At 28.9% G+C, this 16,317-nt stretch overlaps 2 protein-coding genes across 2 annotated transcripts; one reads left to right on the top strand and one right to left on the bottom strand.

Moving 5' to 3' along the window:
- Window positions 1-701: 701 nt before the first annotated feature.
- On the top strand, window positions 702-5,490 carry LOC122397285 (protein MEMO1). Its single transcript, XM_043396390.1, has 8 exons — window positions 702-913; window positions 1,575-1,656; window positions 1,734-1,802; window positions 3,373-3,485; window positions 4,283-4,394; window positions 4,502-4,721; window positions 4,969-5,073; window positions 5,170-5,490. The coding sequence occupies exons 1-8, from the start codon at window positions 862-864 to the stop codon at window positions 5,305-5,307; spliced, it is 891 nt and encodes a 296-aa protein (XP_043252325.1). The 5' UTR covers window positions 702-861; the 3' UTR covers window positions 5,308-5,490.
- Window positions 5,491-7,006: 1,516 nt separating this feature from the next.
- LOC122397265 (activating signal cointegrator 1 complex subunit 3) lies at window positions 7,007-15,186 on the bottom strand. Its single transcript, XM_043396329.1, has 12 exons — window positions 15,040-15,186; window positions 14,549-14,682; window positions 14,334-14,425; window positions 14,124-14,272; window positions 13,584-13,835; window positions 9,314-13,513; window positions 8,708-9,199; window positions 8,397-8,587; window positions 8,145-8,313; window positions 7,796-8,053; window positions 7,260-7,611; window positions 7,007-7,142 (listed from the first exon to the last, which is right to left on the bottom strand). Exons 2-12 carry the CDS (start codon window positions 14,677-14,679, stop codon window positions 7,054-7,056), a joined length of 6,375 nt encoding a protein of 2,124 aa, XP_043252264.1. The 5' UTR covers window positions 14,680-14,682; window positions 15,040-15,186; the 3' UTR covers window positions 7,007-7,053.
- Window positions 15,187-16,317: the final 1,131 nt, after the last annotated feature.

Raw genomic sequence — 16,317 nt, forward strand, 5'->3', positions numbered from 1 at the left:
ATTTTTGCATATAATATTTCACATTTTATCTTATATTTATATTGTATGATAACAAAATAGATTCCTATAATAATTTAATCTTACTCACTACAACATGAGAATAGAAATTGATTTTATGCATTTTTAAATGAAAAATGAATTTAACTTTAAATTTTTCTATGGTTATTATTGTCGTTTCTTTGATTTGAAAGATGTATTGTACAAAACTATGATAAACATTTTTTGTTTCACTGTCATAATAGATTGGAAATATTAATTATTACAATACGGACAAATGCATTACCACCAATTTTATATAAATATTTATTATTTTAGATTGTGTACATTATTTTTATTAAAATTAATTATAAATATTTCTTTGTTATTCTACCACAATTATAGAAAAAAATTTGTATCATAATTCATATTGTCAATTCATTTACATAAAGTCGAGAATTATTATGTTAAAATGTATTTTTAAATTTTCACTGAAAGTATAAAACGATATATATCTACGTGCATCTTTCTGCGTGTTTGATTAATTAAATTAACTATTAAGTTATATCAAAATCTTTCGTAGGATTTGAAATTAGAAATTATATAATTTTCTTAAACGTTTGTTTGTTTTTTTATTTATCTATCCATAAAAATTATCGCGAGGGTTTAATACACATCCAGGCATATCGTTCGACGTTATTACGAGTGCATGGTTCGTGGTTAAATATAAAGTTTTGTGATAGAATTTTATAAACATTTTGTATTTAAATAGGGTATAATAACAAACCTCTATGTAAGTCATTTATAAGATTATCAATAAACCAAAAACTAGTTTGCTATAAGAAGTGAGTGAAAGAAGTAAGAATTAGTATAATATAGTGAAAAATGGCATTAATTAGAAGAGCAACCCATGCTGGTAGTTGGTACGCAGGCTCTGGTAAGTAATATTTAAAACATATTTTCAATTCGTTTAATATTTTAATGTTGTTTATTTATATTATAATCATGGTTATTTGTCACTTTTTCTCCGTTTCCGACGAAGTTACTAATTCATACGTGCTAGTGCTCGCACATATTAATGGATAACCATAATTCGATACAAGAGATTAAAAGTTTAACAGTTAAACTATGTATTTCTTGTATAATCATGTACTGTCTTATAGTTATTTAGCGTTAATTTTTTATATTATTATTTTATATTGACATTTAGCACTGATAATTTCTTTTGTTACATGTCACTGTTTCATTGATTTTACACTTTATCCGATTGTTTTATAAAATTTCATAAGATTTTCATGTTCTGATAACATTGTGAAGAATTTATTATTTATTTTATTTCGTGGTTTGCATTTATATATCATTATTTAGTTTTTTAGTGTTAGGTGTTTCAAATTTTCACACGAAAGTTAGCACATTACGTGTGTATATCTATATTTTTGCATAATTTTTAATGCTATACAATCTTTTTTGTACGATTCTGAGAACTTAAGATTCTATAAATAGCTTTATCGATCTATTTGTCAATATTTTGTTCACAGTTTCAATTATCAACATAATTATGTATGTTTCATAATAAATATTTTTAATATTTTGTACAGGTTCGGAGCTGAATAAGCAATTAGAAGGTTGGTTGGGTGCGGCAGACTTATCGCATGGACCTGCCAGGGCAATTATTGCCCCGTCAGTAATTATAGTAAATTAAATAATTTTTCATTCGATTAACAAATCCTTATTGAAACAGAAACAAAATTTCACAGACATGCAGGTTACAGCTATTGCGGGGCATGTGCTGGCTTTGCATACCGCCAGATTAGTCCAGTTGTTGTGTAAGTTTAAAACTTAAATATCAATTAATTATTTTACTCTATTATTTTAATGAAATATATTTAACGATGTAAAGTAATGTTTGTTTTATTTAAATTAAATAATTGTATGTATATATTATATATATAGATACATATTATATGTATATAAAATAATAAAACTTTTATCTTCTACTTTTAATTTTTATTTAAATATTACTTAATTCCATTTGATGTGTCTTGCATAAAGCATGCTTAATTACGTAAAAGGTTAAACATGACATTTATATATTAAGTTTACAGTGAGTTACATATAATGTAATGCCTACATAACTATATAAATAATGGAACTTTTTGCCAATAAGCCTTTTAATACTTTTTTTCTTATTATTGTCTTATAAGTCTCCATTATTTTTTGCTATTATTCTTGTTTTAAAATTGTTAAGGCATACAAACTTTGAATCAGGTTCTAATACCACAGTAACGAATGAAAAGAAGCAGTTGTGTTTGCAGTTGGCTACAGTAAGAAACAAATTAAATTAGCTGCTTCGTTTGAGTTGGTAAAAAGCATTGTATCGAGGATCGTTGCCAACTACTAGAAACTGGAAAATATTGATGTGTTGCAGAAATTGGAAAGACCATGAAAAAGTGCCACATATCGACCAATTGACGAAACATCTTTCCAATGCTGACCCAGTATTTACGGTATTGCAAATTTTTTCAAAAGTTTATAAAATATGCGAGTCTCTGACTTTAAAAAAGCATGAGGTAAATGATTTAAACTGGGCTTGAGAATGTAATCAATTGTCAAATATGATTTGGTAAAGCTATTGTGGTACAGTGAAACCTAAATCTAGTATAAATCTAGTATCAATGTACTAAATTACTACTGACAAGTACAGTAGTGATTCTGTGATAATATAAGGTTGTTTTAGTATCAATCAGATTGGTCTGTCAGTCTGTATAAATGATTAAATAAAGCCATATATGCTACTATTATAGAGAATAGATATTCCAACAAGACAATGAGTAAAAGTATAAGTCTGCATACACCATCAATTGGATTAGGAAAAATAAGGTGTGTGTCATGTTGTCATAAAATTTCATAGCTAAATCTCATTTAATATTCGTGAGAAACTTGGAAGGAACATAGCGCAACATAGAAGAAGTGTAGAAGGAAATGCAAACAAAAATTTTACAATATTATAGCACAAATGAAACAATATTATACAATCCACTATCAATCCACTATCTAATCTTGTATAGAGATCATCAAAAGAAAGTGTCTTATAATGCAATATTAGTATTTCTTATTAGAAGTTTCATTATTTGTGTTGCATAAAGCTCACTCTTACTCATATATAATTCACTGTAAACTTATAATACTAAAATTATTTTGTTCTTAAAATAGGCACATTTAAGCATGATTTAAAGTACGTTAAACAGAATTAATAAATATTGCCTTTTAAAAAAATTACAAATGATTTATTGATTCAAGGTCTTAATCAGCAAGAGATAAAATAGTAATATATCTATGTACATTAAAATAATTTGTTTAAATAAAATCTTAAACGAATGATATATTATTATATAGGCGCAGGATATTTATTCTGGGCCCTTCGCATCACGTAAGATTATCAGGCTGTGCTCTTTCTTCCGCTTCGATTTATCAAACGCCGCTGTATGATCTACATATTGATCAGCAAGGTACAAATTGCTTAACACAAATTATTAAACCGAAATCTTAATGAAATCTTCGTAGCATTTAAAATGTAACTTAAAAAGGGAAGGACCAGAGATGTCTGACTTTAATATTAACGTACTTGTGCAAAATTGTATCTAATCATTATAATCATTCTAGCAATACAAGCAATTAAAGTTATATATGGTATAAGCTTGCAATATACGTTATAAATATAAACCTCTGTTTTCGAAATTAACACATTAATACATGTGTTTTTCTAATTAATTTCGTTTTTTATATGTTAAAGTACATTTGATATAATTTAAAATAAATTCTATTCCAGAAAGTATTTTGTAACACGAATAAAATTATTTTGTATTTGATTGATTGCACCACAGCAATTTTAACGAGAGAGATCATATTACAACTATCATTTTATAAGTAGTAACAAAGATTTGTATATTAATATTCCGTAGAAGCATGTCAAAATTGAAGTTTTGCATTTCTGATCTTTTCCTTATTAATACGTTGATTGCCACAGGGCTGTTAAACGAAATGATTCCCGACGCCACTCTTCGCACCGGCTGCGAAATGACTTGTTATTTATCTAATTGTTATTATAAATAAATATTCAGTTCTCTAATGTATACTGATCGTTATTCTTCTTTTAAATGTCCATTATCCATTATTTACTCGTAGGTGGCATCCGGTGACAGATCGTCAGCTATGAGTTAATTCGTACTTGGCAGTCAACGTGTTAATCAAAATATGAATTACTATCAAAGATTAGTTCAAATATAGGTTTCTGTTCATGTGATAGTATGCAGAGAACTCGAAGAGACTAGGCATTTTGAATGGATGGATTTAAACACAGATGAAGAAGAACACAGCATTGAAATGCAATTACCATTTATAGCAAAAGTTATGGAAGGGTACGATAATCACATTCGTTATGTTACAATCATGTAATATACATTGCGCATGAAAGTCTTTCTAACACAATTTATGCATAGTAAACTTGTATTTTATATCGATGCAGATTCAAAGATTCTTTTACTATTATTCCTATACTGGTTGGATCGTTAAGTCCAGAAAGGGAGGCACTTTATGGAAGATTATTAACTCCGTACATAGCTGATCCACAAACATTATTTGTTACTTCCTCGGATTTTTGTCATTGGGGTCAACGTTTTCGTTATACTTATTACGATAGATCATGTGGTCCTATTCACAGATCTATTCAGAACCTTGACAAAATGGTATGCGAAGTATAATTACATAGTTTATAATATTTACATTATATGACATATAAACAGAAAAATAAATTCATTTTAAATCTTTATACATTTAAGAAACCATTGTTTAAATGAAACTTATTTATGTTAGCATTTTATATAATTCTAATTAAAAATTAAAGTTTATGTTTCTATAATTTTGCATGCACGAGTATTGTATATTACCATTGTATTTTATAACTCATCATTATGTGTTTATAAATTTGTGCAGGGCATGGACATCATAGAAACTTTAAATCCCACAGTGTTTACTGATTACCTTAAAAAATATGGTAATACTATATGTGGCCGACATCCTATCAGTGTTCTATTACAGGTAATAATTCTCATTCATTCGAATCAATTATTTCTCTGACAAATATGATTTTTCAGTTGCAATCAAGTTTTATCATTAAATTATGTATGTTAACAGGCAATTCATAATTTAAAAGGGAATACCAATGGCCAAAGAATGAACTTGAAATTTCTTAAATATGCTCAAAGTAATCAATGCAATAACATGAATGACAGTTCTGTTAGTTATGCTAGTGCTTCCTTGGTTCTCGAGTGATAAATTATACATCCTCGATATCGTTATTGTAAGTAAAAAAATTTATACAAGAAGAGAAAGTACTAAAAAAAAACGACAGTAATGACCCATTAATCATGAAACACACGAATCAAGATTTTCTCAAATGTCTTTATTATGTGTACAAAAACTAATACGAAAATCGAGTATCAATTTACTCTCTTGTGTGAGATTTTCTTAGTTATCTGAGAAAAAGAATACACAAATTTTTTAAAAATAAAAATCATAGATAGAAATATATATTATCATAAAATTGATTTCTTTAAAGGTATTTCGGTTTATTACTTACAAGAAATAATCAGTACTTCCAGATTTTACTTGTGGAAGGAGCTTAAGTATTTCTTTGCTTTGACTAGTACCACTGTTATGCGAATAATAATAGCATAAAGTAAGTTTTTACTAATCATTCATTCTAAGAAGGCAGAAAATTCAGCCTACTGATGAAGAAGAGATTATTAATAAATTAATATTTTACGACATTATTACATTAATATAAATAATAGTGGAAAATAAAAGAAAAACATTTATTATTAATATTATTGATTCAAATTTGTCAGTGCAGTAAGTTTAGAAAATAATAAGAGTCATATTATTTTCTATGGAACGTTGAGTCACGAGGATATTCATAAATTATAAGTCAACATAAGTATGATAGTATCCATTGTGTAGATTTATTGATTGTGATTTGAAGAGATACTGTTAATATAAAGTTATTTATTGTATAAAATCATTTAAAGCTGTTTTAGTTTAGTATCTTTTAATACTTACTTCCAATTAATAAAATTAATAAATAGAAAATACATTTTATTTTTTCATTATTCATCTCAGGGACACGTGTACATTGAATGCTAAAGAAGTAAGTTTAACACATATCTCTTCTATGTCGTTAGTATGAATGGTCTGCATTAATGAACATTATACAGAATATCATTACAGTAATAATAGGGTATAACTTAAGTATTCTTTTTTTCCTTTAAAACAAAGCAATGAAATGATCTCAAATCCTTCCTAACCTATAATCTCTTGTTATTTCTCGTTAGTGTAAGAAACTAAACTGAACGATACAAACATTGTATTGTCCCAATGTTATGGTGTAAGTTTGAAGGAGGATCAGTAGAGAAAAATGTGTGTAAAATATTTTAAACTAATATGCCCTTATTCTTTACAAATTATGAATATTTATGTTGTAATAAAGCATTTTTATAATAAATTTTATGTGTACTTTATGAAACTTGTTTTGTAATAAAGTGAACTAACATATTTAATATGCTGCTTTATTTATAAATTATATGGAATTATAAAACTGATCCTTCAAGTGTTGCTTTTTCTATCTTCGTATACTAAGCTTGTAAGGTTTACATTTGTATGGAGAGTATAAAATAAATCATATACTGATATTATTTCATAGTCGTGTACTATGTAACAAAAGTATATGTAAATTTGTATGCATCTTCGGGAAATTAAATGCTTGAAAAATATATTTAAAGTCTTAATTTTAATCAAAGCACCTCCAGACATTAAAAACGAGTTCCATAAATATTACTTTGTATAACTATAAATTTCTTAAAAATATTTTATTTATATAACTATGAACTTCATATAACTATACATTTCTTAAAAATATTTACGTTTACTTGCTATAAAGAAAATTAATATAGTAAAATCAAATATACATATATATATCACCTTTAAAAATGCAGTCTTGAGCATTCGCTTACTCGTATCTAATTAAGGTATTACATTTATGTGTACATCATATTGCTGATCCAGTCCCATATAACAATCGGACATCAAATAAAATGTTAATGTCATTTGACCTTTAAATAAAAAAAAGATTTAGTTATTTTTACTAAAGAAAAGAATTTGTATTTTATAGTTAAAAAAAGAAAAAAATTATTTCATATTGAAACATAAACATATACATATGAAATTACCTAATTTTGATGGTGCTGTAAATTGCAATTGATGATGTTTCCGTTGATGATTTATGCCACTGACACGTTTTAAAGCCCATAACTCTTTTTCAAAAATGCTACCTAAAACTAAAAACCAACATTCATCCTTTCCTTTTTGGAACATGGGACAATGTGCTTTCAAATTATTGGATTTATTTTTTCTTCTCATGCCAATGCTTAATGTATAGTCTTTATCTTTATGTATATCTATAGTAGTTATAGGTTTGTTGGATTGCAATGATATAGGCTTTTGTTTAGTTCCATCGGACCAATAACCTTCCAAACTTAAATCAATGCAGAGTATTGGCATTTCTCGGATTACTTGATGTATCTGTTAAATCATCGTCAAAGTTATTATAAGACTTATTGTTCTGAATTTGTAATTAACTAATAATTATCAAACATATTTTAAATAATCTTATCATGGAATATAGTGATAAAACTTAAGTTCTTTTCAGATTTTTGTGTCTGAAACAAAGCAAATAATCTATAGTATGAAAATCCGTCATATTTACCTGATGTATTTCATTTTCTTGAAACTCTTTTTCAAGTGCTGCTAAAAGTAAATTATATTTATCGTGCATTCTAGCACATAATACTGGAAGTACTGTTGATATAGATGAAAATAACTGCAAATGTTCTGAGTGTACATGAGGCAATGTAGTAATGGCAAATTCATCTATCCATCGAGCTTGAATGATCATTTGAAGTAACTGAATTATCATAAGCGCACTTTCTAACCATCCGTGTTCTGCAACACTATCTATCATTGCCTGTAAATAATTGGACATTATAATGTTGACTTAAGGCTTACATTGCAATAATTACAGATATAAAATATATATGTTACATGATTATACATACTTGAATAATTCTAATTGCTTGATCAAGAACCGACTTTAAGTCAGTAATATAATCTGTACATGGCATCGGAAGTCTTGAAAAATATGCTTGAAGTAATAGAAATGCTTTGGTATTTGGAGAATCATACGTATAGTTATCTACTGGGTAACGGCACATTTTGCTTAATTCCCTGTTAAATAATTACACATATTAAAACTCAGACTTAAAAATCTTTTGTTTTTTCTTAAGTAAAAAGTTAAAACTTTAACTTACTCATTTAATAAATCTTCATTATGTCTGACTGGCAATTCATTGTATTCATAAGAATTGCATAAAATACGTAGACATTCGTTCAGTGTAAGAGACTCTTTTAATGATTGCTCGAACATCAACATAGTAAGATGCGACAAATAATAAAATGATGCTATTTTACCCATTGAAACTGGTATTAATATTTGTTCGCTCTAGAATTAATAATAAAAGTGTAATTATTAATGTTATAACTTTGCAAGTAATTATTAATTTAAATATAACATAGGTAATATTTTGTAATAATAAATCAACATAAATGTAATACTGTATACCTCATCAAATTCAATACAGTGCGAATCCATTAACATCTTTATTGTACTATCCAGCAAAGATGATAAATACTGATTAATTGTTTGAGGTTCCAAAGTGTTTAAATTATAATATACAGGGTTTTTTAGTAATCTTCTGAAGAAATAGGTCCACGTTAAATAATCTAAAAATTCTTGTTTAGTTTTAATTGTACCAGCAACTATTTCTGCATTTATGTGGTCTGGCAACACTCCCAATAAACTCGATTCTACTGGGAATGGTTGATGCAGAAAGTTCTTGTAAAAGTTCTTTTTCAAATCGTGTACTAAAACAACTGCCACTCCGGAATCATCGAACTGAGGTCTACCCGCACGACCCATCATTTGAAGTACATCTGTAATTGGCATGTCCACGTAATGTTTTGTTTTACCATCGTAATATTCTGTGCCTTTTATCACTACCAAATGGGCAGGAAAATTCACACCCCAAGCCAAAGTAGCTGTAGTAATTAACACCTAAATAATAGTTTTATAAAATACACAGTATTCGAATATTCTCAACTTTGTTGAAAAATATAGATGTTTCACAATGAACTTTCACAATGAAATAAAGAGATAATTGACTAATACCTGAATTTTATTATTAACGAATAATTCTTCAACAGTTTTTCTGTCTTTATCTTGAAGACCAGCATGGTGAATACCAATTCCAAAAGCAAGTGTGAGTTTCAAGTTTGAATCTCGTACATGATTTAAAATATTGTTCATTTCTTCATCGAGCATGTGTAGCCATTGTTTCGGATTATCTTCCGCTGCAAGATAAGCAATTAAGTCCAATGCAGTTAATCGCGTTTGTCTGCGCGATGAAACAAACACAAGAGATGGACTGGACGGTGAATGTTGTCGAATTGCCTGAAAAGTTGGTTTATTCATTGTTGCCATTCGAGGGCAATAATACTTTCCAGGATACCCATTTATGTGAATTTCTAATGGTACAGGCCGTACAGACGGACGGAAGTTATAGAGACCCATTTCTTGAATACCAAGCCAATTAGCTAGGTCCATTGCATTAGCCAATGCTGTAGAAAGTCCAATAATTCTTAGTTTTTTCAGAGTATGAGAAGAGATAAAATTGGTTCTTGAAACAATAACTTCCAATATAGGACCACGATCTTCTCCTAAGAGATGGATCTCATCTATAACTATAAGTGCAACATTTTTCACGTAAGTTCTTGTCTGCCAACTTCTACTGATACCATCCCATTTCTCTGGCGTAGTTACAATAATATTAGCACTAGCTATAACTTTAATATCGGGTGACACATCTCCAGTCAATTCTACTACTTTTTTCCCCAGTTGTTCCTCGAATCTAATTTTCCAATCTTTTATTCGTTCTCTAACTAAAGCTTTTAGAGGCGCAATATATACAATTTTCTGGTTGGGATATGCTTTAAATACTCTAAACATAGCAATTTCTGCTACAATTGTTTTCCCTGAACCAGTTGGAGCTCCTAAAAGGACATTGTTATCTGTGTGGTACAAGCAATGAAAAAGTTGTGTCTGTATTGGATTGAAATGAGAAAATTTGTAGAGCTTTTCGAATGTTGGTTCTTTTAATGCTTTTATTGGTAATGGTTGTAATTCCAACAAATCAGTGTACGGAGGATATATTTCAGGCAGAATTAAGTCATGAAACATTAGAGGTAACATACTTTCACAGCCCAACCAACGATCACTTGTTGCTTTTACTATGTACTGCGAAGGTAATGGTTCTACCAATGGTATAGTCATTACAAGTTCTTGTTCAAGATTATGGCAAACCATTTTTTTTGTCATGACAAAATATTCATGGTGATAAAGATTATTATTCTCTGGATTTTCTATCCATATCCAGAAAGGTTCAGAGGTTTTACCATGAACTCTGTCATTCCATTGGAACTGAGGATATATTCTCAAACGTATTCTTAAAACTGTTCGAGTAATAGGTTGTAAACTGTAATCCATTTCTACCATAGGTAACTCTTCGCAACATTTCTTTACCAATGCTGCTGCTTTCTGATTACGCAACATATCTCCAATTTCTTTGATGTCCATATCACACAATTTATCAGGTGTCAGGTCGTAGTGATTTAGTTTATCAATAATTTCTGATGATAAACAAGAGAATTGACACAGTGGATGTGTATGACTCCATTGTTGCAACTCAAGCATTTTTGACATTTCTAATATGCGTCCAGACATTATTGCATTATTTTTTCTTAACATAATTTTAAATAATGCTCGACATATACGTAAAGCATTTTGAGTAATATATGCTTGATCCGATATTAATGAAAACGAATGAATGCGACCACGTGACAAATATGTTTGCAGCAAAATATTCACTTTGCCATATACATTTTCGCAACCGCCACGTGGTATGAGTTCACAATATTCTGCAGACAAATTTTGCAGTTCTTCAAATTCTTCATCTCTTACTTTTAGTTGTTGAAATTCTTGAGATTGAGATATCATTGCAAGTATTTCTGAATCGCTCATAATTGGCTTCATCAATTCATTGAAAATTTCAACAGTATCGTATTTAAGGTAAAAATAACTTGCAATACGTCCTAGATCCGTTGTATTAAGATCCCCAGTATTTAAATTATATCGGATCATTTTAGCTTCATCTAATTTTCTGGCCGCTATATCAATTAGTTCTCTCCTTGTTTGTTCTAAATACTGGTCGTCTAAAAGTTTTTGAGGGGGAATACCATACACATGATGATTCATTCTCATTCGAACAAACAAATAAGTATAACTTAGCCATTTTATAGCTTCCTCTACATTTGATATTGTACCTAGTGCAATTTCAGCATTCAAATTATCAGCCAAGTATTTAATGAAATTACTCTCAATAGGTGTTTGATTTGTTAACAATGACAAATAGTGATATAATTTATTATGGGAAGTAATAATAACAGCATCGCCAGATGTGTCGAACTGTGGTCTACCAGCTCGTCCAAAAATTTGTAAAACATCCAGTATATCCAAATCAATAAATGAACCTCTGTTCGAATCATATATTTTTGTTCCTCTTATTATCACTGCATGTGCAGGTAAATTTACGCCCCAAGCTAGTGTCGATGTGCAAACTAACACTTTAATTAATCCTTCGGCAAAGTATTTCTCAACTAAATTTCGTTCTGAACGCAATAACCCAGCATGATGCACTGATAATCCATTATTAAATAATTCAATTAGATGCTGATTACGCGATTTACTAAAAGCTTTGCTTGTAAATTTTGCATGGCCTTCGGGCGCAAATAATTTTAACGTATCATTTTGCAGTGCTAACTCTTTCAGTGCGTTTGCTACCCTAACAGTAGCATTACGCGAATGTACGAATATCATAGCTTGGTGTCCTTTACGTACTACTTCCACAACATTATTGTAACATACTTGATCCATATGACTCTGTTCTTGTAAAGGCATTGTCGCTTTTACGCCAATGAATGTCTGACTAAGCGGTACTGGACGAAACCGATGATCAAAATAAAAGAGTCCTATGTACGGATTCACTCTTAAAAATTTTGCAACATCTAAATAATTTGGCAGAGTTGCTGACAGTCCAACAATTCTAATCATATTTTGCGAAGATTCTACTTGTCTTAAAGTTCGAGCAACTAGCGCTTCAACCACAGGTCCTCTATCGTCATGTAATAAATGTACCTCATCAATAATTAACAATTTCACAATGCTAGTTAGAGAGATATCTCCAGTACCTTTTCTAGTAAGAACATCCCACTTTTCTGGTGTAGTAACAATCATTTGTGTCTGTTGAATTTCTGATTTGGTTAATTGCATATCTCCAGTCAATTCTCGAACTGATATACCAAGGCATTCAAGTCTTTTACCGAAATTTTTTGTCATTTCTGCTGCTAAAGCTTTCATAGGTGCAACATAAATTATTTTAAATTTATTCTTCATTAATTGACCATTTTCTATATGCTGTTTTATTTGATGTACAACAGTTAACATAGCAACATTAGTTTTACCTGCTCCGGTTGGAGCACAGATTAATAAATTTTCATTAGTATGATACGCTGCATCAAATACTATGCTTTGTATTTTATTTAGACATGTTACACCACTAAAAGCCACTTGTCCAATATCATCTAGTGAGGATATCATAATGGGTTTGTAATTAACATCAATTGGTTGCAATTCTGAAATTGGTATGTGAACTTCTTCACACATCGATGAATCTTTTCTCACAACATTTTGTGGTAGCATGATTTTTTGTTCCGATATGAAACTGCTTGTACATCTACTGGTTACATTAGAATCAAATACAAATGGAAATTTTTCTTGTATATTTCTATCTAAAGCAATTTCTCTCCTTAATACAGGTGTATGCTTTTCGTTTAATGCTTCCAGCTTTGTACAGTACAAATCAAACGATAGAATGTCATTTTCTTCTAAAGCATCTTTTTCTTCTCGTTTACTTGATATTTTATTTAATTTTTTTTCCTTTTTCTGTATTTGCTTGTTTAAATACTTTTCTTTTACAGATTGTACAGTTATCTGACCGCTAATAACAGGCCTCTGTATATTAGATTGCTTTTGTGTTTTCAAACTACTATGATAAACTATAATACTTTTTTGATGCTGTATAATATACTCGATAAATTCTATATGTTCTGAACCTAAAAAATCTAACAGCTCGTTTTGACTTTCACAATATATTAATTTGGAGATTATTAATCTTAAAAAATTCTCAAAAGTAAAATCTACGCAAAATTTTTTATAGCATAACTTCAAGCCTCTTTTGTATATTGTTTTATCAAACTGAAACAAAATATAACGATAATTAAAATATTTTAAAAAACAAATAAAATAAAAAAAATTTCATGCGTACCTCAGTTTTGCATGGTTTTGTGATTTCATTTTTGTATTTCATTGTAAAATTATTGGTAGTCTGATTTGTATTTTTCAACTGCATGCTACGAAGCATTGCAGTATCGGGCCACACAGCTCTTGCAGGTTTGTAGACTAATTTTGTACCGAATAAGTCAGTTTCTAATATTTCAGTACTATTAACATTTTTGTTTCCATTTCTTAAAAGTTCTAGTGTATCTTCGTTTATTACTTCCCGAATTAATGATACTACCTATAGAAAATAAATAAAATTTACAACTAAAATTAATTGGGTATGTTAAATACTATATACTAAGTAAAATCGACTCAGTACTGATTGTAAAACAATGTTTCAAAAGTTGTGTACAATAATTGTTATGTAACAAAGTTTTTTTGCAACATTATTATTAGAATAAGGAAAAATATTTTTAAAAAGATGTATACAAATATTTCTTTGTACTTTTTAAGTATACACAGTTTTTGACTATATTACAGGAGTTAATTATAATGCTAGAAATCACACAAGTTGATATATACTTACATCCATCATTTTATGAGCAATCTCGAGTGTTAAATTTCCTGCTTTTTCTTTTAAAACCTTAAATTTCTTCTCCGTTATCAGTTTTTCATCCATTAATGAATACAATATAAATATCGTAAACTCATTTAAGAGTTCAGAAGAGTATTCACCTAAAATAATAATAAATTAACAATATCTTTTCAACTTTTATCATTGTAAATAATTACATACCAAGTGCTTGTGCAGCAAGTTGACGTAGCTTATTCATAGAAATCATAACTTCTTTGGATAGAAATTTATCTAAATCCTGCCATTTGAGTGTTCTATTTTATATGTAAATGTAGATATATTATAACATTTTTAATAGACCACAAAATTCCATACTAATGCTAATTATATAATTTATACAGTATATAGAATTTAGTAGGTATTAAGTAAAGAAATACCTTTTTAAATAGTTAGATTGTTCTTCATGTTTTTTAAATAAATTGTTTGGTTCCAATTCAGTTATACTTTTAATACGTCCAAGGTTTGTAAACATCCTCAACGACCTTGTTATACGTGGTAATTCCAACATTTTCTATTCAAGAATATATCAAAGCACATTAATTATAATATATACATTTCTATATATTTAATTGCAACATTTAAAAAATTAATACCACTTTTCATTTAAGAAACTATCAGCACCATTTATTTTCTAGTTTTGTTTACATTATATCTTTTATAAACATATATATTCTATGTACTTTACTTAATGATTCTATGTAAAAAATAATATATAGTTTTCTATAAAAAGAAATGAAAATCAACGTAGTTGTATGCTTAATTTTATGAATAACTGTACATTTTTTTGATATGTAACAGAAACTATATATGTACCGATAATAATTAACACATATCGTTTATTCGGATTTACAAAATTTTATTTACTCACGCAAGCTATATTGGTATGTATTAACAGGTTATTTAAAACTAGAAAATTACTTAGTTTTTTCCAGATTTTAGTTTAGTAGAAATATAAGGAACATAATATTTTTAGTATCGTAGAACTTAAATGTAATACATAATTGTTCAGCTAATAGGTTAGTTTTTTTTAATGATATTCATTGCTGAATGTTACACGATATTGCACTGTTTCTACACGGGCGCAGTGTGGCCATATTTGGCATAATTGAGTGCATCGAAATCGACAATAGTGACGACGAACTTCCTTAGCGTCTGACGGATTGGTGGGGAATCCCCACTGGGGATAGCAGGCACAGCTACCACACGAGCTACGTGTACTTCGGGGAATCGAGAAAGAGGGTGAATGTGAGCCCTTCTTTCTTGATATGATACATGTTTAAAACTCCCTGACCATGTTTTAACTATTGAAAAAAAGAAATTTTTGTTATTATTTCTATGAACGAGCATATCTATATATATATATATATACATGTGTATATTATTAATACGATTGAGTATAAATACCTGATTGAAGAAAATCTAATTAGATGCCTAAATATAACGACGAAAAAAAAATTTCAAATCATTCTGGAAAAATTATTTTCGGTTGCGGGGGTCAACTATAATCACTTTTGGTGAATAGACATACCTCAGAAATCCTACGCACTTACGAGAAAAAAATTCTTTACCAAAAATATAATGTGAGGTTAGAAATGTTTCCCTGAAAGTTCATGTGTATGTTTCAAACATCATAACTTCTGAACGGATTGGAGGATTTTAATGTTTCAAAATGCAAATTACGCGTATTTTGGCGTAGAATATGTAGAAATTTCAAAACTAATCGGAAAGTTGTTCCTTAATTACGTGAAGTAACAAAAACCCCATAAAAATGGTCCAATTTTCAAACGGGCATAACTCCTACAATAGTTAATGGATTTCATTAAAATTTAGTCTGGAAGTAGAGCTCATGGATACCTACAAAGAAGTATTAAACAACTTTTCTGTAGAGCGTCAAACAAAATCACTAAAAATGAAAAACTAATTTTTAAGAAAAATCGACAGGGGGCTGAAATTTTTCATCGACAAAAAAATTTTCAAATCGTACTAGAAAAATTATTTTTGGTTGCGAGCAAATTTTATTAATAATTTTGTTAATAACTTTTTAACGAAGCCTCAATCAACAAATTGGTATTCTTGATTTTCGTCTTATTTTGACCTCTAGAATCTCTCATTAAAATTTTTCCCGTGTGAATCTGTTGTAATTATA

Source organism: Colletes gigas, unplaced genomic scaffold, assembly GCF_013123115.1.
Source record: "Colletes gigas isolate AHSC1104 unplaced genomic scaffold, ASM1312311v1 Colletes_gigas_Sc00009, whole genome shotgun sequence".
Classification (NCBI taxonomy): Eukaryota; Metazoa; Arthropoda; class Insecta; order Hymenoptera; family Colletidae; genus Colletes; species Colletes gigas.